Raw genomic sequence first — 27,967 nt, forward strand, 5'->3', positions numbered from 1 at the left:
CCAAGTGTCTTTCATTTCAAAACTGGTATTCAATGAAGAGCAAGGGTGAGTGGATGGATGAGGAGATGAGGATGAGGCAGAGCAAACGGGAAAATCCATCAAATGAGCTTCAAGGAAGGAAATGTTCCCCCTTGGGCACTTCAGCTGAAGTGGCTTCATTTTCACAAGGTTTCCTTCTCTCTCTGGGAACATCTGCTGAGCTTCATCTCTGTCAGCTGGATGTATCGTATGACATTGGTATCTGCAGGGAAAGAACACACACACAGGTATGGTGGTTACAGAACTCCCTGTGGCAGACAGAGAGAATGCACCTCCATCCCTAGTACACCACAGAGGAGCAGCACGGTTCCAGTGCTGTGTTCTGGAACAGCATCATTTGGAAGGGGCTCCAAACCAAACCGGGAATCTTTGGTTTTGGAGAGCCTGGTCTGAGTTGCGCTCACCATCCCTGTTGCTCAGAGTCTTGCCTCAGCTAGTTTTTACTTTGTCTCTGATTACTTTTGGTCAGCACAGTTGAACTCACACAGCTGAAACTATCCAGGTCGTCCTTGGCTGTACTTGTGGAACGACACCTCCACTGGCTTCTCTTCCTGCAGTGCCTGCATGCAAACCCCTACAGGCATTTTGTGTACAGTTATGCTCTGCCTTTTCACTCTCCTACTCTATTTACTGTCTATTCCACTCTTTTCACGCTTTTCGATGATGAGTAGAATTGGGAAGAGCATCCTTCACACTGTCTTTGTACCCTTTCTTCCCTTGAAGTTTCTGCTTGGATGTCCTTCCACCATGACACACTATCTGCAGTTTTGTCATATGCTATATGCTGCATACTGCCTTGTCTATCTTGTCTAATGAAGTTCCTAGGGGCACAGAACCACTGATCCATCCTAGTAGACCTCTGTGATATTCCAGCATTGTGCAGGTGGTAAACTGAGCATTCTTTTTCCTTCCAGAATTTCAGAGCATCAACCCACCAGACACACTATGCTTCATCTCCTGGCCTCAGCCCTAAGGGAACCTGTTCACCCTGAATCACAGGTTGATCTAAATGAGTATGTGTCTCCAGACAGAGCTAATGATTGTGCAGTCATGGTCAATCCTCTTTTAAATCATGTTGATTTCTATCATGAGGGTAACTTCACACACACATGGCACCCACAAAGTTGCAAAAGCCATGTAGTACCAGAAGCAAGCAAGTAAAAACATAGCCACTTTCACTTCTGTATTGATTGAAAAATGGTTCTTTGCTCAGAGCCTTGCTCTAACAGCCAGCCAGGGCCAGCTTGTGTGGATACAAAAATGCTGTTAGCAAGAAATTTTCCTGCTTCTTTCTAAGCCTGTGAGATACTTTTCTCTCTCACGAAGATATTAGCAGAGTTCTATAAACTATGAACACCTGCGACCTTGTAGAACTATGTTTATAGTACAGTATAAAAATATTTTTACAATGAATGTTTTAGAATTCTAGCCAATCACCCCAGGGGGTGGCTGATCCTTTGACCAATTAGACTATGAAGAAAAAAGTCTATAAAAGAGTTTGTAAAATAATTAAATAAATCAATCTTGCTGCACAATTCCTGCCTGCTGGATCTCTCTCCTCTCCTCTCTACAGCTGCGGGATACAGTAATAAGCTTGGCCCACTGAAGTTATTAGATCCTCAGAAACCAATCGGAAATGCAATGAAATCCAATCAGAAGGCAATCTCGCCTCCTCCTCATCCAAACTGCAATGTGTTCCACACCAGCTAGGGAAATGAGAAGTGCTTCAGCTTTCAAAGCGATGAACAAATTACTAGCAACATGTCCAGCACTAGTGAGTGTGGGTATTGCACCCCCCAAAGCAGTTGAGGGTGCAAAGCTTCCTTTAAAGATGAGGATGTCTCTGTTGTGCCCTCTGTCAGTGCTGAATCAGTGAGAGACGGATCAGTTTCCTGCTATCCAGAGCTATCCACAAACATGCCATGTGGCACCTGTGGGCTGTGGCCATGCTGTTGTGACTTCTCAAGTTATCTCTGGTGAGGTGGGTCTCCCTGCTGAGTGTTCTGCAGGTTCAGTTGCATCATCGTAGGCACTCCAGAGGGTGGGATTTGATGACTAAGCTACTTGACCTGTTTGGGACATTTTTAATGAGTTAAGAAGTTCTGCCGTTGCTTCTGTCAAGCAAGATGCACCAGCATCCTTGGCTGTTTATGCATTCGCATTTCTTACCAGCCCAGCAAATTTTAAAACAGCTTTTTAAAAAACAGAATTATTTAAGTTGTGCAGCCTCCTGTAATGAAGAAATTCAGTTGAGGGGGTAGCCCTGAATTTTAGGCTTAAAATAAAATTGGTGCAGGTGGCTGACTCACTCCCAGCAGTGTAAAGGCAGGGCACTCAGCCTGAGCAGAGTCTTGCTGTTCTGCCTTCACTGTGACCTCTGCTCTGTGCCCACCTAGGCTCTGATGGGCTGTGCTCATCCCTGCCACTGAGGTGCATGCTTACAGTGCCTGCCTGGTGCAGGTAAGAAGGGATAACTGCATGGGCATGTCAGGAAATCCACCTGCCTGAGCCTGCAGGGACTCAGCACCTCACTGAGGGGGCAGAGGTGGGCTCATAATTGGGAAAGGAAAGGCTGCCAGCCCCCTTTGGCTTTTGGGTAAGGTAGTGACTGCTGATGGCACAGCTTCACTCACCTGGGAGATTTCCACATGCCTAGGAAGCCAGGGGCAAAATAATATGTAACCTGATAGAGGGTGGGAGACACTCCCATTGCACGCTACTTATAAATCTCTTAGGCTGGCTTTGGCACGTTTTGCTGCCTTTGTGAGGACCATTATTTTACCAAGGAAAAATAATGAGAGCAGCTCTCTATTTACAGGAGTAGAGCCCTGTCAAGTTTTTTCTACCTAATAGTATTGCACCATACTAGCTCTGCCTTCAGAAATATTTCAAAGCTGTGTGTAAATGTTAATGAGAAGACTCTGATCTCTCAGTGGAGAAGAAATTATCCCCTTCGGCTGATGTGGAAATAAAAAGTAAGAACAACACAGATGACGGGTCAGACCCATGCAAAGAGGTACCAGTAGAGCTGCAATGGGAACATGTTTCCTGGCTCTTAGGACTGTGCCTGTGTCCCTCTGCGGAGTGGCCTAATGCCATATTAAAGATCATTTCTGCTTCCCCTGTAGCTTCAGAGCCCAGTTGCTTATCTGCTGTTTAGACATCGTGGCCTGGGTTTTGTTCCCAGGACTTCTGAGTCACAGGGGTGCAGGAAGGCAGTGCCTGAGTGCAGCCATGAGCCTGCCCCACACAGCACAAAAACCACCTGGTCCAGGCAGCCCACAGGATGTCTGAACTTGGGTTCCCAGCACAGGGACACCAGGGACCACTGCTTAACATTACCAGGCCATTGCCAGCTGATGGTCTGGTCTCAGTCCCAGTCGGTCCCTGCCCTGACAATGCAGCCCCAGTAGGAGAGGGCTGAACAAGACTTTGCAGCAAGGTGTCTGTTTGGCTGCCCATTGCTGCACCAGCCTCTGGACACAGAGCCATGGAGGGCTCCATGCATGCTTTACACGACTTAACAGCAGCTGCCTTCTCCCTCAGTAAGAGGGTTATACAACTATCTTGTGTTAGTTCCATCTGCTTTTGTGATTTTTGTTTGGAGGTGGCACAGGAAATCAGGCCAAATCCAACCTTCCTTCACCCTGGGCAGATAGTGAATAGCCATAAGGGATCTGCTGTGCTGCCACCCCTTTAGAACACTAAACCCCTTTGCTAACTAATTCCTCTTTACCATTCAAAATCTCTCCCACCAAAGAGAATAACTGCCAGTGATTTGTGCCAAAACCATTCCTTATTAGAAAAAAAAAGAACACACAGAACATGACTGCAATAATAACCAGTGAGCCTGGTGAAACCTCAGATAAAAGAAAACAATTGCACTTTGCAGATGGAGACATTGAAAGTCGAGACACTGACTTATTCCAGGTCACATAATAATTCTTGATAGTGTTACTTGATTCCTATTTCTGCATTTTAACAGTGACATCCTTTCTTACTGTACATATTCTTTCCCCCTGAATGCCCTTCAAGTTTTCCATAATCATAAATAAAACAGTGGAACAACAGCCTTGAATGGTCTACAAGTAACAGGAAAGAGTCTCTGATGCAAAGCTGAAGGTCAGAACTGGATTTTGTATACATTAAGGGCCTTTAGGGACACTTTTCTGGTATGTTTTTGTAGCAAGTGGTATTTGAAGTTGTTGCTGTTGAATAAATTAGTATTTATTTCAAGAAGCAATGAGGAATACCAAATAAATAGTATCACAAGGAGGGGGGTGGTAAGGGAGCACAGAAACACATATTTAAAAAATGGAAGCTAAGTGGTTCAGCTAAAAGAAATTTTTCACATCTGAGCCTAGTCAAAACTTCAAGGTTAGGATAACTTATTTTCCACTGACTATTTTTCTCTTGCATATGCTTCTCCATTTCCTAGTTCTGGCAAGGGCTGAAAGCAGAAGGGCACAGTGTAAACTAAAATAGGCTACACTGAGCTTTTAAACACATTTGCTCTGGGAGTGTGGGGTGCACAGCTGTGCTGTCAGACTGCCTGGAGCCCATGGCCAAGCAGAGCAGATGGGATCAAGCACCCTTAGGGGAAGTGGAAGAGGAAGGAGATCCCAGCACACTCCCAAGCACATCCTCCCTGATGGTCCTCCAGGGCACAGACGCTGCAGGAGCCCTGCAGGGCCAACGCCTGTAGGACATCGAGCACAGTCAGCTCCAACAGCCTCCCTTCCCTCCTCTAGTTCTATGAACATCAGCTCCACTATGCTCCGCCAGGACCCAGGCTTGCTCCTGTTTTACACCCAGTTCTCACTCTTTCCTCTCAGATTCATCTGAAGAGCTGCTCTGTAGCAGATTTTCCTTGCACGTGGCTTCCATTTTACTTTCTTGAGATCCTTTGAGTTCTACAAAATTCCTTTCTGTTTAACACCACAGTGTTGTTTTATCTCCCTATTATTTCTGAAAAATAAAAGCACCATCTCTGCCTCACCCTGATCTCTGGCCTTTCACCTTTCATCTGTTTCACCTTTCACCATCTCCACAGCTCTTTCACCTGCCTTCTGAGGCTGGGCAGTTTAGCATGAAGATGGTTGCTCTGGCAAGGCTAAGTTGTTTGGATGTATAATTTCATTGCTGTCCCCAAATGAACTGTATGGTTTTGACAGATGGATGACAGATACTTAACAAGCAATTGGCTGATTTCACAGCAAAAGTTGAAGCATCCTGATGAATGTTTTGTGGGTAAATGTCTGTCTCCTTGATCAAAGCAGAATACTAACCCTTTACTGAGATGGTGGAAGGCTATTGAGGATGACAAATAGTTTCCTGGCATTGCTAAGGGGAAAAAGCTTTTTCTCAGAGAGTCAGAAAATGTAATGTTTGGAGTACACTCCTTCCCCATCCTGCTTTCCTCTTCAAAAATAAGTTAGGGAGGGAAAGAGAGGCAGAATCCCCTCCACACTGACAGCACTCCAGCAATACTGTCATCTTCCAGGTCATGCTGCAGCCTTGGCAGCGGTTAATCTTTGGGCACTGCAACCTTGCTGCAGTACCCACAAGTGCTTGAAGGGGAGTCCAGCAAAGGACACACAGTGAGTCATGCTCATTCCTGTGGAAATCAAGACAATCAAGTCAGGGACAGAAATAAAAAAAAAAAAAAAATTATGGAAAGAAATACAAAAGCACTCAGTGCAAAGCCACATCCCTGCCCCCCTTCCCCATACCTGTCGGCTGGCGGGATCTTGCCTCTTTCAGGTAGTAGAGGGCCTTGTTGAAGTCACCCAGGTGATAAAATGCCACTCCTGATCGATAGAGCGCCTTGAAGTTCTCACCTTCCTTCTGCAGCACTTTGAGGCAGTACTCCTTGACCCGCTCATAATTCACCAGCTCGGCCTGGAGCAGGCAGGCTGCAGGGCATGGAGATGACAGTAGACAGACAGACAGGAGAACATTAGTGCTGGATTTCCCCCTGCTCCCTGCAATCTGCACGGGAGGAGAGAGCAGCTTAGGTGAGGGAAATGACTCAGCCTCGTGATTCAGAAAGGGTGCAGTCATATGGATTGTTTGCCAAACCCAATTGTTCGCAATTTAAATACTAATGCTTCTATTTTTGGCATTGTAAAGCAAAGGGATTGTCTTTACTCTGGGGAGACACACAGGCCCACGAAACACTGGGGGAGAGGGAGAACATAAACACCCCTCCACAACTCTGGAATGCCACACAGTCTACTGGCAGTGGCTGGCTTCATTTGTAATGAAATCGCTTCTTGGACTGAGGGCTGGAGCTCTGAAAAGTACTAAAAGGCAGACTAACAGTTATCCAACAAGGAAAAAGGGGGATAAATTGGATCAGATTTGGTATTTGGCTTAATCCAAGGCTCTTAGGTTTAAAAAGAATATGTAATTGCCTTTTATCCAGGAGATCCTGTATGGAATTTTGCTATAGGAAACAACAAGGGGCTCTGCCCTGTTGGAATGTGCTGTCAGCAAACCAGAGACACCTGGAGCTGTAGTACAGGGAACAAATGTGCTATGCTGCCTGCTTCCTGAAAAGCACTGCAATACAATTTCATTCCCAGAGGTGAGTTCTGCCAACTTCCTAAAGGAAAAGGCAAACAGTAAATAACATGTTGAGGGTTCTGTGTGCTGAAGGACAATTGTTTCATAAATGTCTGGGAGCTGAAGAAAATTCCCATTGTGAGTTTCCCACAACTAGGAGTGAAATAAAGGGGAAAGGGGAAGATCCCCAAGCTGTGCTTTACAGCCACGCTCATGGCTTTCTGTCATGCTTACTCCAGTGGGCTAAACTTCATACAGGTGACCTGGGCATTAGGAATGGCTTGGAGAACACCAACAAGAATAGGACATGGTGCAGTCACAGTCTCTGAGGAAATAAGTAAGTTGGGCTGCAACACAAGCCCATCCAGTGCTGCAATCCAAGGCAACTTTGGGAATGACACCATTTGGGGAAGGAAGGCAGAATGCCACTACAAGGATCAGTTCAGAGGCTGGCAGCATCTAGTGCCAGGGCATGGAGAGAAATTTCCCATAGCAGGTGGTGTTACTCAGTGTGTCTCTGGCAAGGAGGAGACTCAGTACTCCTGGAAACCCAAGTCATCACAGGTCAGGTGTCACCAATGAACAGCCAGACTTCATTTTTTTCATGGTAACTGCAGCTGAGAGGATATGGTGCTGGATCGGGAATATGATGCAGTTCTTCATCCCCTTTCCCCACACCCCTAGAGTAAGCCCTACAACCCTCTCTGTATCACACTTTACTTCATGAGAAGGAGATTGGCTAGGTGACCTCCAGAGATTCCTTCCAATCTAAATTAGTTCAAATTCATGATCACTTAATGTGGACAGAATATATTTCTAACCCAAGTACACCTTCAAAGCTTAAATAGCTTACTGGGAACAATCACAAACAGGCTTTTACCATCAGAGCACTGATGCTAGAAATGTATTGAACAAGGACTGCAGAACTAGTCCCACTGCTTGTACATTGTTTAAGTGACACAGCCATTACTAATGAGAGCTTTGTCCCATTTGCTTTAATAATGGAAGGTCAATATATTCTAACAGCTCCTGCCATTAATGTGCATAGGTATTTTGAAAGATTCTGATAATTTGCTATTTGATTGCCAGTTAAAAAACACGTATGTTTCTAAAACCTTAATGGCATTTCCTTATCCAGAGCTAGTCCTTTCCTATTTGTCACACATTGATTTTTCTCACTCTGTTTCTAATGGAGCTTGAAACGACTGTGCCTTGTTTTTCTTTATTTTTAAAAGCTATTGAAAAGATGGCTGTGTAAATTTACTGCTGGCTTCACTGCCCTGGAAACAGGATTGCTTTGTTTATCTGCTGACCAGTAGCATGTACAGCAGTGGCAGTAGCTTTCTGCACGCTGCCAATCTGAGCCAGCCTTTCACGTTCTGTGGAACTGCCTTTCAGAGCAACTAGGGGGTGGATTTCAGTCTCTCTGTTCATTTGCTACTTGGTATTTCCAGTGAAAGTCACAGAAATTACTCTGGAAAAATGACAGGCGGTCTGTTCACGTATATTAACTCAGTAATTCCATACGGGACTTGCTTCACGTATTGGTTTAAAAGAAAAGAAAAACTCTCCCACATCCTGCTAATTCATTAAACCCAAATGGGTTTCCAGATATCCAGCTGGGTTCTTTCTATGACTCATACTCACAGTAAAGCTTCTGCAGGGCATCCCCGCTAACCGTGCACGCACGTGGCGGGGAGAAGTCAGCACCACATGGCCAGCAGGAGAGATGTGTGTTTATCTGAACAAACTGAGCAGATGGATGTGCAGGAAGCAGTTCTGCTGGAAGAGTTGGCCATTTGGAGACCCAGTGTTGGAAGCGGCTGTTGGAAATGAACCTGGAGGGAGTATCTCCCTTATAAATATTTAGACATGCGTGCTTCCAGTTCTTGGTGGCCTGAAATTATCTAAATCGACTGTGATCCAATGAAAATATTGAGGCTGTAAGTAATTCAGCTTTCAGAAATGGAAGAGACATGGAATCTTTGTACTTCTTACCTAATTCAGTAAGGTAAGAGGATTGTTTTGAAGGGGACAATTATTTTGAGGAGAGAATTGTTGTAAGGGCAGAATTGTTTTGAAAACGTGTTTTCCTAAACAGACGTGCAACTCTGGCTGGCAGTGTGTGTTTACCACATCAAACACCTTATCACCCTCCTTTTATGTTCATAATAGGCCCCCAGTGAATCCCTCTGAGGAACAGAGCTCACCCAGAAAAACCAAAACTAGGGGTTTATCCCTAGATCATCCTCCTGCCTTCTTGAAACTGGATGGGCTTGATCCTGCACAGCACCAGCTCTAGTGACTCTCTGATGATTAGAAGGGTGCCCTTTACTTGCAGATGCAAACTATAGTTGCCCATTCCCTGCAGGTCTCGTTGTCATTGTAATACAGCATCTGGTGATTACATCTCCCCCACTGAGAAATGTTGCTTGCCCTGCTTCCAGCAGCATGCAATGGTTATCCATCATATTTGGTTATCGTTCTCAATTTGGCAGCTGATTTATTGTGTCAGCTTAAGCAATAAGTAATTCTTAACTTTTAAGCCCATGTATGTCTCATAGTGATGAAGAGTCCCCATCTGTTGAAAAATAAAATAAAATAAAATAAAATAAAATAAAATAAAATAAAATCCATCTTGAAATTACTGGGTGAAATGTGCCATGGGAACAGGGAGAAGGTTAATGCTATTAGCTCCAGAGGAGGGGCCCTGTCTATCACGTTTCCCAACTGACTGCTGATGTTTAAGCAAGGGAATAGGAAATTTGGCTGTTTTTCTTCACAAGAGGAATGTTAAGTCTAGATTTGTACATTTTAATTTGTGCATTCAAATCTACGCCAGCCAGCTCCATTCGAGAGGTGCAGTACGGATCTGGTTCCAGTAGATAAGTGAGCTAATTTGTATAGCCCTGTTCAGCACAAGGTTGAGCAAAACAAAGATTAAAGCACCTGTAGAGCCAAAATACATCTACACGTTTAACCTTTACCAGCAGCTGTGGTTAGCTGGGATGGGAAATTGTAACTAAAATCCTGGAAGTTGAGGGGTTTGGATTCTACTTTATTCCACCCTGAAATAATTTTGAATTTCAGAGTATCCTTCAGGAAGCTACCAAGGCTTGACAGGTACCAGTGAGAAGGGATCCATGACAGCTTTTTTATTCCAAAGGCTAATAACTTAAATTGTTTAGGAAACATCACTGCATTTCTATACTGATTTTTTGTTTAGCTTCAATTTACTAGCCACACGTTACCCTGCAAAGCCTGTACATCCTTGTTGCGTAGGTACTCTGAGACTCTGATCAAGTCCTTCATCTCCTCTTTATTAGCTTGTATAAAGTGGCATCTGGAATCTCTTACTAAAAAACCACCTTATTTTTCAGCTTTCCTTACTTTTATAGCTGTTTTCTGAATCCTCAGAATGAAGTTCAACTGAAAGTGCTGTCAGTCAGCATTTACCACAGAAACCTCCTCTGTGAGAATACCCCTGCAGGTTATGCAAAAAAACTCAGTTTGGCCCTAATTTTTGGCTTCTAATTTTGGCTAAGAACTAAGTCTGGGAGTAGCATGTCCAGGTTTTAACATGGAGATTTTGAACAACAGTATCAAGAGCCTTGCTTAGCTGGCAATTTTCACCAAAGGGCAAATCTTCATTCCAGAACAATCGTCCAGACACTTTTTATACCAGCGGCTAAATTCCCATTGTAGGCAAGGCTCAAGGCCTATCCATGTTACAGAACACTCAAGAGAATGGGCCAAATTTCTGTGCAAGCAGCATTAGGGCTGTGCAAGCATCCCTACCCTGTGGCATGTTCCTTGGGCTCAGCACACTGAGACGAAAATGCCTTTGCCTTACAGGAAAATCTTGGGCGGCAAACTCATGTTTCACAAGCTCCTTCTTGTTTGCTATCACTCAGGTAAGCCAGCTACACTGCCTAATTTTAAGATTTTCTTGTGCATTTCACTGTAAGAGAGTCAACTGCTTATATCTTTGCTGGTCTCTTAAGTTTATGGGCTAAAATATTCTATGTGCAGTATCTGCCCTTGATGTCTTCTTTTGGAAATGTCGGACAAGACTGTTCAGGTATTTTTGAAAAACAGGCTAGGCAAACATAGCTTATTTTTTCCCTTGTTAAAGATCTCTAGTGACTGCCTCTTCGGATGCATCTCATGCCCTCATCCTTTGGCTTTGCAAATGGAAATCTGGCAGATATCCTTTGTGTCAAGCAAGTGCCTTCTGTTGTCCCCAAGGTAATCTTTAGCTGGCCAACTGATAACCTTCTGAAAATAAAACCCAGTATGGTAGTGCATATAGTACTCTGTAGCGATATACTTTAGAATCTGGTACCCAAATCCTTTGAATATTCAGTTGACCCTAGACATAATCTGATCTAGAAAAAAGTTGTAATTTGAAAACTTTTGAGATCACAGAAATCCTCTTTTTGGCTCACTGGTCACAGGAATAAAGAGCAGAAAGTGGAAACCAAGCTAAGAGGTGTCGCTTCTGTTATGACAGAAAGCTGGGGGGCAGAGGCACAGAAAGGGGTATCTGGTGGAAGGGGTGTATGACTGAGAGCTGAGGTCTATTGTGGAGGTGAAGTCTGGGTGGAGATGAGAAGTTAAGAGTTTGGGACAATGTGCTAAGGACATAGTACACATTGCAGCCAGCCTGGAGACCAAGAGGAGCATTTATAGCAGCAAAATCCAGGCAGAAGAAACCAGCCTCCCTAGCAGTGTATGGCAGCAGCATGTCTAGCAGATCACTTAACCACAGTCACATCCTGGCTCTGAATCACCTTTTTCTATGCTGGGATATCACCAAGGAACACTAAGCTGCAGTGCTAAAAGGTTGCCCTTGCAAATACTCCCTGGAGACTGGAGTAGGTGTTCTATACAGGAGTTAATGGTAAGTCATGTGGTTGAACCCCTCTTATATACCTGTGCAAAAAGGTCTGAATCCAAATGACCTTTATTTTCAACTCTTAGAAGGAAAAAACCAGCCTGTATTGATTTGTTTAGTTGCAATGCAGAGAGAAGTAGCTAAACTAATTACTGCTTAAACCTGAAGTGCATCTTCCCTCTTTGTGGTATTTATTCTTGACTCCACCACTAGAGTTTAACAACTTCTGTGGATTGTTCCTCTTTAACAAGTGCTAGGTACTCTAACCACTACAAACTCAACCTGCATTTCCCAAACTGACAGTGTCGTTCCCAGATATAACCACAATTAAACTCTGCAAAATACTTTGCTTTCAGATATGATCTCACCCTAAGAATAGCAGCCAGCAGTTCACTTAAAATCTGTTTAATTGCAGGAAGATGGTTCCTATTCTTGCTCAGGGGTTCTACTTTAGGAAACATGATTGATACTTTAATATAACTGCTTCAGGGTTTTATTTGGACATTCGATTAAGACCTTCATATATCATTGAATAGACTTTGTTCTCACATCTTTTTAAGACTCAAAATAATAGGGCAGACTAAGAGAGTCCTGTATTTCAGAAGGCTTAGTATCCTTCATGGTGATGCTCTCCCTCAGAAAAGAGAAAACACGTTAGTGACAAGTTCTGGTTTAAGCATCTGGGAAGAGAAATTATTGGAATATCACAACAACAATAACAAAACCCAAATCAAACAGGAAGCACCGGGAGGGACGGGGGGTGTGAAAAGAAAAAAATATGTGTCTTGGAATAGACAGCAACCTTCCAACCATGCCACTAATGGATGCATAATTAATCTCTGTTTGCTGCAGACTGTGTAGATGGTGTTGACAAAAAGCACATGGAGTTTACAATGTCCACTGGAAGAATTAAAAGGGATACCATTACTATATGAGACTGAAAATGTCAGTCATGTGTTAGTAATTTGAATATAATTAACTTCTAAAATAAATCAGGTAACATGTGACTCATAAGGTGATGTTGAAAATGTAGAGGGTTATTTTAGATTTAAAGTCACCTTGGACTTAAATGCTGTATTTTAATATACAGCATAAAAAGAACTGGCTACTGGAATGCTTATCCAAATTTCTCTGGATTTATTGATCCCAAATTTGCAAACTGCACAGGTTACATGTAGAAGGCACAGCCCAAGTTTTAAGCTGTGTTTTAACTTGTGTTAAATTTTCAATAGATTTGCACTAAAAGGAGCCATATAATGTGTGAATGTAAGAATCCTGTACTAGAGGAACCGAGAAAAGCATCCATATCTCCACAGAGCTCCATGTGTTCTGTGCTTTTCAAGAATGCAAACCAGCATTCCTCAAAAGAGGATGCTTAAAGTATCTTTTTTTTTCAGAGATATGCTGCATGCAGTTTCCCTACTAGACTGAGACACTAATTAGGATCTACAGTTTCCAAACAATCTTCCATTAAATATTTCTCTTCTTTCTCTATAGTCCAAGCTTGCAAACAAAGAGGATTTTCTGGCTTCTCACCAATAAAAAGCTAATTATAGACAGCTTGATAATGTCTGGCAATAATCTCATCAGCTGACTCCTAGTTCCCAGACAACCTTAATGGGATGAATAGGGAATATCACAATGACAGTACAACTTTCCAGCCAGTGGCTCTCATTTATTCCTCTCCAGGTACCAAAAAGACCTAAACATGCCCGTATGTTTCTGCTTGCAGGGAAATGTGTGGAAGATTAAAATCCAAACTGTATGACAGGTTGCCTCTCTCCGTAGGGAGGGATTAATGCTAAATGAAGTGTGGATCCACAAATGTTTGTAGAGCCCAAAGTGAGCCACCTCTTCCAAACAGCCTTCTCCTCAGCCTGACTCAATTTGTGAACAGATACCAACTGTTCCTCCCCCTCCTGCCATCCTGGCCATGCTTTCCTTCCAATACATAGCATGGTCTCTTTCAGTTCCCTGCTGCTCCTTAGTCCTCCATACCTCTTCCAAAATAAAGATACTGACTTCATCATTCCAATTAGCTCTTCTAGGAGAGAGAGAGGCAGTAGTAGTGACTGAAGCATGCTGATGCTTCCACCATGGTACACATTAAAATGTATTTAGTAGGTCTCAAAGGAGCTGCTGAGCCTGTGTGTCAGGCTTTTTGTGGCTGGCAGCCCACCCTAGGACTAATATGAGCTGTCAGATCAGTTTAACTTCAGTCTGTGATAGGGTGATCAATCTTGAAGATAAAGGAAAAACAGTAGATATCTTGGCTTTTACGCTAGTCAAATGACAAATTTTAGTGACATTTTTTTAAGCAAGTTGAAGGAGCACAGTCTAAATGAATAGACTTAATTCTGTTAACAAAATGAAAGGCAACATTAAGTAGAGTTTGCACTGATCTGTCCTAGGCCCCATGGTATTTGGTATTGTCAATATAGACCTAAATGACAGACTGCATACTGTCTTGTCAATTCGCAGATAACTCCTAGATGTGAGAAGCTGGAATCTGTTGGAAGGTAGGGATAGAATTCCAAAGGATCCCCACAAATTGGTGGTGGTGTTCTGATAAAAACAGGATGCAATTCGACAGGGGCAAGTTAAAGGTCCTACAGATATGCAGGAAAAAACCCCACTGTTTAGGTACAGCAGGGGAACAGGTAGTTGGAAAGCAATTCTGCTGAAAATCCACAGGAGGACCTTGACAATAACAAGTGGTCCAGAGAGGACAGGGCCTCACCAAGACAGTGAGGGAAGAGAGGCTAACCCTATTCATCTACATTAAAAGAAAAAAAGCAACTCAAATGGAAAGAAGGGTATAACCAGGAAATCATCTGTTCTCCTTGTACTCAGAAAGTAAGAAGAGGGCTTACATTTCATCTAGGAAGAACTTTATAGCAGTGAAAAGAGTGAAGCTTTGAAAGAGACTGCTTGGGAAAGATGTGAAGGTTCCTAGCTTTTCAAATACTTAAGAACAGCTTAAGCAAATGTTACCTGGGATGTGTCTTATCTGTACACTTTTACCACTCATGGGTATGGACAGAAGACTCTTGACAGCTCTTCAGTCCCATTCTTGATTGTCCTGTAGCACTCAGAGCATGAACAATCCTGGGTTGTCCTTGACAGCTGCCATTTACTGCTAATTCCTATCAGCAGGTCCTGCTGGAGGATGTTAGAGCAACATCCTAGCCAGACATGGGAACAGGTAAGCATTTAAGAACAGCTGGCATGACTGCAAGCCTTTGCTATGTGTTTATGTTCCCCTATCTCAGACTTCTGTAGTTTTGAAGATCCCAGTTATTTAGAAGTGTCCATTATTTCTGTAAGATGATTCTTAAGCTACTTTAAGGTAAGTTTGTGGTGATTTGTGCTTCTTTTCTGGCACAAATCCAGTGATGTAATACTGCAGTTTCCCTTCACAGGGCCAAGGCCTTGAGAAGCAAGGAATTTCAGCCAACTTTTCATATGATCCCCATAGCTTCTGTTTTGTAAGAGTATTTTGACCTACCACTTCCTGTAGTTACCAGTCCTTCAAAGCAAAACCAGAGGCTTACTGAAAATTCTTGGCTGTGGTAATATTAAAGCAGTAGTTAAAAATCTAGATGTCAAGCAAAAAAGAATTGTCTGTAGCCAAAATCTGCCTCCAGCTGTGTACCGGCAAATTTTTATTTTACCATAATAAAGAGCTTCACATGGAGATGATCTTCATATTGCATCTTCTAATCTACATGACTTTGTTTTTCTCAGCCAGGAGAGGAAGGAGCAAAGTCCTATCAATACACTGGTAGAGCAAGAGCTTCAGTCAGGTTTTAACTACTACATCATTTTGATTCTATAAATACTAGCTCCTACATTAGACGAGATGGAAGTTCCTTCTGTTTGTTTTTGCCAAGGCTGTTATTGTTGATCTGCCAGGTTAAACACCCTGGAGGTTTCCTTCTCTGTGACTATCTAGTAATCTTTGACCTGTCTGTATCTTTTAGAATCAGTGCTCATCTAATCCAGTCTAGTCCAGTCAACTAGACATGTTTGGCCTTCAGATCTGTTCCAGTTGCTATTTTATTCCACTGCCTCTTCTTTGCTGTTTGCTTTTGCTCACCTTGTGTTGCTTTACTCTCTCTCTCACTGTTGCACCTTCTCTACATTGCAGCCTTTCCTCCTCTGGCCCCGTGTTGCTATTGACACCCACTGAAAGGATCTTGTCTCTTGACTTGTTTTCAAAAGGAAACAGTACACGGAATTTTATCAGAGATCAGCAACACCAGACAACCATCTAGTAAATATCTGGTGTTCAGCAACAGTCAACTCCAACAAGTGCTAACAAATATTTATAATTCTTAGTGGAATGTATTAAACACTGAAATTAAGGTCTTAATGGAATGATGATATTTTTTCAAAACCCATATGAGACAAAGAGGGACTTCTGTAAATAGGGAAGCACTCTGGAGGACATGGGGGATTTCAGGCTGCCTTCTCTGCTGAAAAGCATCCTTTGCTCATGGTGGTTCAAACAATTGACAGCAGTACTGTGAAATGCAGCTTGAAGGCTTTCCAATGAAGTCACCGACAATTGTGCAGGCCATGATGGCCTCAAGCCTGGCTTACTGCAGCATGCTGAGTTTGGGATGAAAGCTAGCACTTTATCCTGTACCACAAACAAGCTGTGATGACGTGGCTGGATAACATCTGTGTGTTGTGCCCTGTGGTGGTCTGCTGAGGGGTGGAAAGCAGGATTACCATGTAAAATTGATAGGGACTGAAATGCTTTTACATTTTCCTTGAACCCTAGCTGAAAAGATTTATGTGGCAAGATGGAGATGTCAAACTAGGAGGAATATTTCCTTCATTAAATTAACTACTCACTCATACGTTCTATCCAGGTCCAGTGTAGCCCAAAGCCTTTCCATTTTGATGATGTTTTGAAACAGAGAGAAACCTTTATGGCCTTTGTGGGAGGGATGGAGAGGAGAACAACTGACAATCAATGAGGCAGAGGATGCCCAAGTCAACTGTTTTCTAACTAACTGAAGAGAGGTATAAAATAAAGTTCTCAACCTTATTTTCCTTAAAATGCATTATATAAACTTACAGAGAAGAGTGGTTTGTCAGCAACAGCGAACTAACCCTGCCTGTGCCAGGCTGTCACCTGCCTGAGCTTTGACAGACCACATAAGGGCAGTTTAGGTGTCACCCTGTCATGCAGCTGGGCCTCTGGTGATGGGCCTGCTTCTTCCCTGCCCTCCATTTATACCACAATAATTTAGTATCATTGATACATCTGTCTTCCTATCAAATCAAGCTGGCCAACAGGTTTGAAAGTTACTGAGAGGGGACTGACAGGCAGACAGCAGAAAACATATGTACTTATGACTCATTTCCTTTGGAAATCAGGCTGAAAACGAATAAACTAAAGACCAGAGGGATGATTCAGAATATTATTTGCTTGAAAAAGTCAGGGTTTGAACTATGCAGAAGCATAAACCAGTCCCCTAATAAGATGTCTGCTCTTTAATATAAGCTGTGGCAAAGTTCTTCAGGTAAAAATCTCAGATCACTACCAAAGCTTTTATAAACCACACCTGTGCAATGAATTGCTGGCAGTGGAAGAGGTAGGAGTGTATGTCTGACTGGGGCTAACTTCCACCCCAACAGAGAGGCCATATTCAGGCACCAGGAACACCAAAATCATTGTACTAAATCAGTACAATTCTCTGTCTTGACTGTGCCTTTTTGATTAAGCTGAGGAATGGGAAGATACAGTGTAACAATTATGTGATGAAATGGGTTCTGCTGACAAGGATATTGGTCTGAAAAGAGATCACTAGTAGAATATCTCATTAATTAATTTCAGAATGGAGCTTGTTTAGTGCTTTATTAATAGCCCTATGCAAAAGTCAGAGCGGCCTACTGACTGTAAAGTTCAAAGATACTGTCAAAAGGGATGACATGAGGATGACAATGTGGTATATAAAGAACTATATGACCTGGTACACAGAAGTAAATTTATTTGGAATAGAATTTGGTGATACAAAATTTAAGACCATGCTCTATAGGACTACTAAGAATTTTTGCTAGAATTTGTCAGCTCATGAGCTGGAGAAAAACGAAGAGGAAAAGGATGTGAATACACAGCTGACCAAAGAATGACTGAGTCACTTACGTGACATGGCCATGGACAGGGAAATTAAAGTCTTAGAGAAGTTTATTCAAAAATTCAAACCAGTTAGCAGTGGTGTTCAAGCATGAAATGTAATATTTGCTTTCCAATTTTTATTCTATTTAATAGGGCAGTGAATGTTCTGATTAGCTATATGTCTAAGCCTTCTTTTCTAACCTTATTAGGTTCTTTAACTCCATGATACCTTCTGGCACTGTACTCCAAGTTAATCAGACCTGTGGTTTAAAAATTACTTTGTATTAATCTATTAATTTAATTTACCACCCCACACCATGAGCAAAGCTCCTCAGCTGTCTCAGTTTGAGCTCCATCACAGTAGTTAGGAAGTGTAAAAAGGAAAATGAATCCATTTGCTTTGTACTTCCAGTATAGGTGAGGATCTTATGTTGCTCTGGTTTCCTTGCAACATGAACACACTACTGTGTCATACACAATTAATCATTGCAAAGCATTTAAGAGGACAGTAATCTAGGATTTGAATTATGCTAGTATTAAAAATATATGGTGACTAAAGGAGTTGAGGCTTAACTTTCCACCACATTGTTTGATGAGAGAATCATTGCTTCAGGCATGGTACAGAGATTCTGATTTGATCCTTTTTGAATCACTAGACGACAAAAAAGGTGCCTATGCAGAACAACAGCTAGGGCTGACTTAAAATGATTTTCCAGAGCACCCTAAGAGACTTCTTCTCTCATTCTTTCAGCTGATCTTGCAGTTCTGCTTCTTCACGATCAACTGTGTGGGGTGGTGACCTCCCTGGGCAGCTCCTGTCTGGGAGAGGCTTTGGCCATTGCTTGGATTTATTCTCTGAATGTGTGGATGAAAGAAAATCTTTCTGCCCTCTTCCTCTCTGGGAGCAAGAGTGGAGCAGAGGAATCTGAATTTTCACAGCTTCTTCCCTACAGCTGGTTGAAAGATTCTTAGATTGTCCTTTATATCATAAAGATGCCTTTGATATCATGGTACATTTCTGGATTATATGGTGACTGCAGGGATAACACAGCACATGGGGGGGGTAGATGTTTGTTAGTTACATCAGTCCAGGAGTAGACAAAGGAAGCACTAAAGGTCTGATGTAAATTTTCAAGTCCCAGACACTTCCTCTGCTTTTAATTTACTTCCTGGAATAAAGTTCCTCTCCCGTACACTGGGGAATGTGCGGGGCAAGGATACCCCAGTACTTGTTTTGTATGCTCCTGTCCTTCTGCTTCAGGCAGCAGTAATCAGCTTTTCTGTCTAGAGTGGGGTCTTTTGGAAAAGGCTGAAGATAAGCAGCATCCAACTGGGCTGATCTGAAATTAGTCTTTACATGTTAGGCTAAACCTTACAGACACATCAGATGGGCAGCAAATTTTCACCATTGCCTGATTGAGTTCTACCAAGTGGGCCCTGAACCCCCTTGCTTTACAGCATAAGGTGACTTATAGCAAGAATAAGGTGACTTATACTCAAGGTAAGTCATTTGAGTTTCATCGTGTAGAAAATGAGCTTTTTGTCAGATGTCTCTGATGTGGCCAGACCAGAACAATGCCAGGGGCGTGGAAACTGACAGTTGTAATCAGGGCATCAAAGGAGCTTTGGAATCAAAATTTGAGGAACACCAGTTTGGTGGCTCTTTGCTGACTGACCCAGCTGTTTCTTTCCAGCAGCTCCCAGGCAACTGGATCGACAGCTAGATTATCAGAGTTTCGCTGTCTGCCACTCTGATATGAAAGGAGTTGCTATTGCCATCGATGCAGAACAATCTACATGACAGCCCCATAAACTGGCAGCAAGTAAATGCAGTGAGCAGTGTTCCTACTAAAGAAAGAAAGAGAATACTGAGCAGTGGCTACAAAAGTAGTTGCTTTAGTAGGATAGAGATTTGACCTGTCAAACATGGATGTGCTGGAGAAGGAAAAATGCTGTAGCCTTGCAAGCAACAATCAGTGTCCTGGGTCCTGAAAAGCTTATGCAGAAATGTAAGGATGGTTGTTCTCTGCACCCAGGGAAATGTACAGGGTTGCAGTTCCTGCCTTGTTGATGGTACATGTAAGTGAAAAGGACTGAGATGTCACCACAGTCGTGACCCTGAGACACAGGACTTGTCAGGCAATTACAGTTTTTCTGGCAAATACCCACAACTACTAGGGATGCAAACAGCATGAGATTGCTTTTTTCCCCCAGACTTCTGTTGAGAGGCTATTGCAGAACTATTCACTGATGGTGACTTACACTGCCTAAGGCTTTCAAGTTAAGTATGTACTACAGTGATGGGCAGAGTTGTGGTCATGGCCACACAGGACAAGAATGTCAGAATTCATGGCCCTGATTGGAAGAGTTGGTAATTTTATCAAGGTGAGTGACACAGCTTGTAAAGATAGGGAATAGAGTCTCATGCTTGCACACATACAGTCTGTTGCAGAGAGGTCACACAACAACAGGCAACCAGCATCAACTGACTGGCTTCCTGTAAGTGTCACATCACGCACTTGAGGGGATGAGAGGACCTCACTGGCAGAACAGAGATGGGGGCATCTGGGAGGTGATGACGCTTTGTGTGGGAGGTCAAAAAGTCTGACATAGCTGTATTGCAACTGGGACAGCAAGTAAAGGAATTGAAAGGGTAGAGCCATGGACTGTGCAAGCAGCCCCGACTTCTGTGCTCAGACATATGATGGGAGAACTGGGTACACAGGATGAAGACAAGGAGAAGCAGATGGTGCTATCCAGACTATGAGCCTCAGGGCAATGGCATGTCAAGAATTTTGGAAAGTGGGGAAAATGGAGCGGATTTTGAAGTAAATATCATGACATCAGCTACTGCCTATGCATAGTAATAGATGCGTTCTGACATGTCAAGCTATGACAGCTAAAGACCATTGCTCCCAGCTGTCACTTTTGCCATAGGTTATCAGAGAAAAACCATGACTATGACTAAACCATTTTCATGAACTGTCTTAGTGCTGTTTCTAGCAGTGTCCTAAACTCCACATGGCTATACTGAGACTGATTGTTCTGCTCCATCCCCACATTCAATGGTTGCCATTTGCAGCTGCCTAGGGAAGTGTATAAAATCACTACTACCACCTCTCAGCTTCACTCAAGCAAGCATGCCCCAGGTGAAGTTACCTTCAGCAATTCCAGCAAAGCTTCCAGAAACTGCACTGACTGTACAATGTATTAAAGAGAACATAATAGCAGCACTTCCAGCTACCACAAGAAGATTTACCTGCATTCATCCATCAATGTCCTCCTGAGCCTACTGTTTCCCATCCAAGATGCAGTGCAGAAATGAACAAAAGGAGAGATATTCCTGAGCAGCCATTAGTAACACCTTTCTACTTAATGATAGTTAATTTTGACTCTTTTTCAAAGCATTTTTAATCCTCAGTATTAGTCACTGGTATGGTCATCTGAGTAAGCTGAAAACAGAATTAATAAACAGTTGTCTTCCTTCTGTATCAGTTTCTCATCCATGAAGTGAGAGAACAAAGAAGACAATAAATGGCCAGTAATTTTTCTCAAAAGTTTATTAACTATTTTCTCCCTTTTTTCATTTTGTTTCCTCTATTTCATAGTCCTTTTAATGTTACTTTCTGTGACACGGCACAACATCAAGAAGCAGGCAATTTAGACCTCTCCTTTTATTTACACAGTTTACTTTTACTGTTCCTTTCCTCACAGCAGCTCCTTTACATTCCTAAACTCCTAATGTAAGAACTCCTGATGGTCCTCCATTCTTGGAGCATCTGTTGCAATGCTAGAGGACACTGACAAGGAACTTGGGATGTACTGCTGAACTGATAAGCAGTTCTAAGAGAAAGGCTGGAGAAAGAGGTCTGGAGCTGAGTTAGAAATTTCTGGGCCTGAGCCCAAGTGAGCAGCAAGAAGAGAAGGATGCTCCATGTGCTGAACCATTCAAAAGTGGCCCAGCTCCCAGATAAGGTGGTAACTGTGGAGCTCATGAGTGTATTTACCAATTGACTGGGACCCAGCTTTGATTTTTACACTAGGTTTTACTGAACCAGCTGAACCATCTTCAGCACAGCACTGATGGAAACCTGTGGAGGTGCAAGAGGCTGTGACTCATTGCGTAACTTCTGCTGGAGGAAACTCTTCAGACAACATTTCAGCAGAGGATGGAGCAAAGCTGGAAGGATGTGCTACTACAGAACTCTGAGAAAACAGCAGTGTTCTCAAGGTGGAAAACAAGCAGTACTCTTTAGGTAAACACATTAATCACTCTGTTCTTGGAGAAGCTTTGTGATTTTTGGTATCTCCTGCTTCATCTCTCATAGTAAGCTGTAGCTAAACTTTGAGGGATCTCAGGTCACCAAAACTGCAGCTCCTCGGGACAGTCTGGCCAGGGGATCTGTACCTTCTCAGTTCTCTGTTTCCAGCAAATGCTGACAAGGTCAGCTGGAATAGGCTTCTCCTCTTGCAAAGGGAATTAAACATATGGTAGAAGTGCTTGCAGAAAAAACCAAAACCCAACCCACAGAGCCTCAAGTTTTGAAAAGGCTTAGGATGAACAGTGATATATATGGAGGAAAACACATCTCCTGCCTCAGCAAGAGACGCTCTCAGATATGTATCACTTAAACCAAGGTTGGTGGCAGCTTGCTATCCTTTCTCTTCCCTCCCTCCCGCCCCCCTGGCATCTGGAGGTATTTCCATCCCACCCTTTCAATGCACAAGCAACTCCTTGAACAGGGGAGATTTTTGTTATGCCAAATAAAAGGGAATAGGTAAATACTGAGTATTTCTAAAGAGCAATTCATGACAGTGGCTTTAAATTCCATATCTTTCTTAAATACGTGTCAGAGTTTGGGCCTATCACTAAAAAACCACACAAAGTCATTGGTGTTTATTCTCTTCTGCAGTTGCACCTCCCTGGAGCAGTAAATGCATCAGTCCTGTAAATCAAAGAGCTTCCAAGCACTCCGGGCTGGTCAGATGTATCTAAAACAAGAGTGCCAGGAAATGCTCCCTGCCACTCAGTGAAAATGCAGACCACGTCCTGCTGCTCTGTTTGCTGCTGCTCCTCTTTCCCACTGCATGGCATCCTTACAGACGATGTTTTTGTTGATGCAGCACATTAAAAAAAAAATCACATCAAGCAACAGTCCAAGACTGCTTTAACACCCACGGCACCATGTGTCCTGGTAGAGTCTGTACTTGCTAATGGCTATATACTGGGATGGGCTTTTAGCAGAGACTCTTTGTGACGTGTCCTAGTGGGTGGTCAGCGGAAAGTTTTACCAGCTTTTCTCGTGTTTAGTTACATTTTTACTTGGATTAGTGTTCACTTGGATAAGTGGTTTTATTTGGATTTCTCCATGGAACTACTCATGGAAGTCCATGCAACTGGCAATAACTGGAAGTAGTACCTACACCCCAGCCTGAGGGTGCTAGAAGGTTCCTATGCTGCTGGAAGTGTCATGTTCTGTGGGACTGTCACTATGATCTTCACACAGTCATTGGAATGGTACCAGTGCACATTTCTGCCAGTGTAGGAAGCCAAATGTCATTTTCCAGACTGAGATGTATCTTGGAGAGCTAAATTTTTAATACTCTGTGAAGGTATTTGTGCCCTTCTGGCAAGACTCCTATAGTAAACTATGGGTACCTGAATGGGAATATAAACATGCTACATTTATTTTACATTCATGTAACTAATAGTTTTACAGTAGTCCCAGGAGGTCATAAATGCAGATGGATAAACTGAAGTTGAGGAAAGATTTGGTGAAGATAATATAGCTGGTTAGCATAGAGAGGGAGGATTAGCAGCCAGATCCCCCAGTGCCAATTGTCATCCCCAGATCTCTCTCTGGTTCTGTTTCTCCTGCCAGAATTAGCACTAGAATTTCTGCATGCTTAGGAAAATCAACAAAGGTTTGGTTATCACTCTGCAACATTCCCTCACCAGAAAAGCTTAAAACTGTGCTTACCCTTAGTAGTTCGCTGCTTTGGAATGACTAGGACTTGTTTCTCTCTGCAGAGCTTAAATAGTGCTTTTAATCCTGTAAACTTTAAGGCAGTAATGGTGGAATAAAATAATAATTGAGTTTAATGGTTGCATTTGTAGTTGGTAAATGACCCCCATCTGCATGCAGTACATAAAGCATTTGAGCTTCTTCTAGATCAAAGATGGTGTACGAGTGGAAGCGAGATCAAGACCTGAGGTGTATTTGGCCAGTTTGCTTTTCCGCAAGCATTCTTTGTACATTCATCTGTTTTTTAAAAGAACATAAACCACTAACTTGGAGAAAACTCAACTGAAAGCACCATCAGGATGAGATCGTGGTTCTTTATTTTTCGACAGGGCTGAGAGGCAAAAAGAGGTCAAGTGACTTCCTCAAGGTCAGAGACTGTCAATGAGTCATAAAGAAAGAAAGGACTGTTTGCCTTACAACCCTGCATTCATTCCGCAAGTCTCTACGCTGTTGGTAGGCTTTTGTCTTTGCCTACCCTAGTGATTTCTGGGAGCCTTGGCCATGCTGCTGCTCTTGCCTCTGGTGACATTCATCAGAATGACTTGTGGTAAAATGATGGGGTATTGGCAGACCCACGCAAGAACGCAGCAGCACAGATGTGAAGGGCAGTCCCTTTAAGGCAAAACTCTTGGAGCTTAAAATGAAGCCCAGCTATCAGCTTAGTGAAAAAAACATGAGCAGCTCTGCCAATGGCAAGTTCTGACATTCTTAGGCTGATTTAAAATAATAATTTTTTTTAAATCACAAGAACTTAAAACCCAGCAGGTCTGGGATCCTTTGAAATGGGCTAAATGGTTGAGGTTGTGGGTGTGCCACACAGCTCCACAACAGCAGACCTTGGAAAACACACCAAATATTGGGGAGCTTTGAATAAATATGAGAGCTGGCCCCCCCACATCACACCTCACAGCAGGTGCTCTACAAAACAATTGGATCTAAACAAGAATCTGTGTGCACATCTGTGCCTAAATCTACCTTCTGCAGGCAATGACAGGCATTGACAACAGTTTAGTATTTGCCCACACGTGCCTACTCATGTAATCGGTCAGATTTAAAAAAAACCAAACAAACAACCCCAGCCTTTACCCATGAGATCGCACAAAATCCCCTTTGGGTGTATTCCTCACCTATGTGCATATTTACCTGTAGCTGATGCTCTCCTCTGACTCTCATGCTGCATCTAAACAAGTCAATGTGTGAGTGCATCTGTAGCTGTGATGCAAAGCATCTCTGACAGGTGGATGTGTGGTGGCCACATGAAAAATGACAGTGCAAAAGCAAGGTGGGCTTCTCAAATGCCAGGCTTAGAGAGTAAGCGGAGGTGCTAAAAGAACTTGATAATAAGGACACAGATGACAGCTGGTAATGCTACCGGCTCTACTTCAGAGCTAAGTGAAAAACTGTCTTCTCCAAAGTTAACATTTACTGTTGTTATGCTTTCTGCACTATACAGATTTATTTATTTTAGAAACAGCTCTAGGCAGCCAGTAGTGCTCAGAAGCAAAACTCCCTGCATCTCATCTCCTCCCCATGTCAAGTAACACTGCCTTCAGCTGTAACAGTACGTGCTGGTGCCTCTGCTAGAGCCCACTGTGTAAAGAAACTGGTGTCTTCTGCTGCATCACACTTAGAAAATGAAGTCCCACTGCTGCATGTCTTGAAGCTGCTATTAGAAAGGTATACTAGTTATTGTTACGTTTCTGGGGAAACTCCCTGTCCCCTCTTCCTTTCTCTTCCGACATGAATTCACTGATCCTCCTGCTAGAATGGGAGCTCTGTGACTGGGCTAGGAGTACAAACACTGTGATTCCAGTTTAACTGCACACTCCCCTCTCCAGTATGCAGGGCATTTCTTTAAAATTGCTTTCAGATAGCTCAGCAGACACACACGAAGCTATTCATTTCTGAGACAAATGCTGTTTTCTGCTCTGTGCATGCCATCTACTGAAAACATGTGACAACCGCCTGTGCAAAATGACAGCTTGACCCACTATGAGGTTATCCCAGGAAAAGCACTGCTTGTAATTCCAGGGTTAATTATACTCACCTCCTCCTGTGTTCATACTGGTTAAATTTAGGAAAAAATCTGTTCATATCTAGGTTAAAGACAGAGGATGTTTCTCACACCAATTGCTACTGCTGACAAGATCAAATACAACCAACAGTGACAAAAATTCCTTGCACAAACCGGAAACTGTAAATAAATGAGATGGACAATGACACAGGACAACTCCATCAGCAGGAGTCATGACATTTCTAGCAAGTGGAACTTGTGTACTGGCAGAAAGTGCCTCAGAAGCAAATTCCATTCCTCTCTCCCACTTCATTTACCTTCTACCTACCACGTCTCATTTGTATCTAGCAGAGATGCTGTCTGTGAGCCCTTTTCCAAGCCCATGAACTCACCAAGCTGTGTTGTTCAGAGTACTATGGGCTCTTTGTATAACCCTGCCAATCTAAATGATCCTTGCCAAATACAATGGATTTTAATAAACCTGTGAACAGAAATTTGTAAAGAGACGAAATTACACCTGTGCAATTATGATATCGCTCTGAAATCTTACTTGCCTCTCCATCTATGAGATTTCAATAGGCTTTTGAAGGAAGAGTATTTGGAAACATGATGAAAAGGAGCTAAATTGTGCTCCCCATTACATCCCAAAAAGCATGTTGATTATAAGAGATTGGCATGCATTATGACAAGAGAGGATGCTGGCTTGGTGTTTCAAACCATTCACTTTATACTGCATCCTTTTTAGGACTAGAGAACAGGAAACAAAGCTGACCAACTCTGTCTAGAAAGCCAAAAGCTAATGTCCTGATTTGTGCCATTTTTTACCCCCAAGGATATAAAGCGTGATGAGTGACCATTCATCCTTCTGGAAAACAACAGAGCTTTTTAAATGTTATTTTGTGCACCTTGTCCAAGTTATGAATGGTCTCGTCCCTGTACGTACCTAGGCACAAGTTTTTATTGTAGAGATGCTTTCAGGCTTGGAATGAAAAAAACCGTGTGCTGCTGGGGACCAAAAATAACCTCTGATTCTGCAGTTGTTTGGATAAAGCTTCTTGAAGTCAACAGGAGTTGTTTCTGTAAGGACTTCAGAATCAGACTACAAAGTAGTTAAACCCCACACCACTCCTCTCCATCTTCCTGCAGCACTTCTAAACAGATGGCAGGGAGCAAAGGGAGGCATGATCAAATGTCTACTGACCACAGTGGTGACTGGCAGCTAGCAAAAAGCCAGGACTGTGTTTGCTTTCAACTTTAAGTGTTACGAAGCCAAAAAATCCTTTTTATATCTGGTACAACTATTTGGAGCTACTGCAGCTGCGCCCAAACCTGTCCCCTTCCTTATATCAAACATGGTAGGAGTCCGTCTCTCTGTAATACCGTTAATTACAGGCTCCAGAGCCGAAGCTGTGGCTAAGGGACTGAAGGACGTCTCGGGCTGAGGGTACACCGCAGCAGGCAATCTTGGCCATTTCACGAGTCACGATTTTTGTCAGCCGGAGCGCCCCACGCACGCATCGCCGCCCTGCCACCTGTCTCCCGGGGGAGGAGGGCACGGACTCATCGGGGGCGGATGGAGCCGCCCGGGGGAAGGGCTGAGGGCCGTGCGCCCCGTCCCCAGTGCTGCCCGGGGCAGCATCGCTGTGCCCAGCGGGAGCGCGAACGCGAAAATGGAAGCCAGCGGAGGGGAAGGGGATGCGGCGAGCGGAGCAGGGCGGCAGCGCTGCTCTGCGGAGGGGGAGGGAGGTGTGCGCGGCGCAGGTGGGGACCCTCCGCCCCCCGCCCGCGGCCCCGCTGACCTGCCAGGCTGTTGTAGCAGTCGACCTCGATAGCCTCCACCGCCTGCCGCTGCTCCTCGCTCAGCCCCGCCGCGGCGGCGGCGGCGGCGGGAGGGCGCTGCCCGGCCGGCTCCTGGCTCAGCAGCAGCAGCAGCGCCTTCAGCTCCAGCAGGGCGCGGTGGTACTTGCCGATGGCCTCCCGGAATTTCTTGTCCTTGTAGCACTGCGCCCCTTCGCTCTTGAAATCCAGCGCCCGTCCGATGAGCTCGCCCGGCTCAGCACTGCCCGCTGCCGCCGTCCGCGGCTGGGCACCGCTGGCGGGGCCGTGCCCATCGCCCGCCCCGCGGCCGCCGGCGTTCAGCTTGCCCGCCGCCGGGCTCGCCCTCTCCATGGCCGCGGCGCCGCCCGGCTCCCGCGCCGCCCTACGCGGGCGATGCCGCGGCGCCCGCCGCCGCGCTCCCGGCCTTGCCCCCGCGTCGCTCCGCGGCTCCACCGCTCGCTCCCATCCTCCGG

At 43.9% G+C, this 27,967-nt stretch overlaps 1 protein-coding gene across 1 annotated transcript; it reads right to left on the minus strand.

The window, feature by feature from the left end:
- Positions 1-27,845, minus strand: TTC9 (tetratricopeptide repeat domain 9; the record flags this gene model as incomplete). Its single annotated transcript, XM_082284352.1, has 3 exons — positions 1-241; positions 5,772-5,954; positions 27,476-27,845. The coding sequence occupies 3 exons, from the start codon at positions 27,843-27,845 to the stop codon at positions 162-164; spliced, it is 633 nt and encodes a 210-aa protein (XP_082140478.1). The 3' UTR covers positions 1-161.
- Between the last annotated feature and the right edge of the window lie 122 nt (positions 27,846-27,967).

The sequence above is a fragment of the Coloeus monedula genome (genome assembly GCF_965178545.1).
Source record: "Coloeus monedula genome assembly, chromosome: 6".
Classification (NCBI taxonomy): domain Eukaryota; kingdom Metazoa; phylum Chordata; class Aves; order Passeriformes; family Corvidae; genus Coloeus; species Coloeus monedula.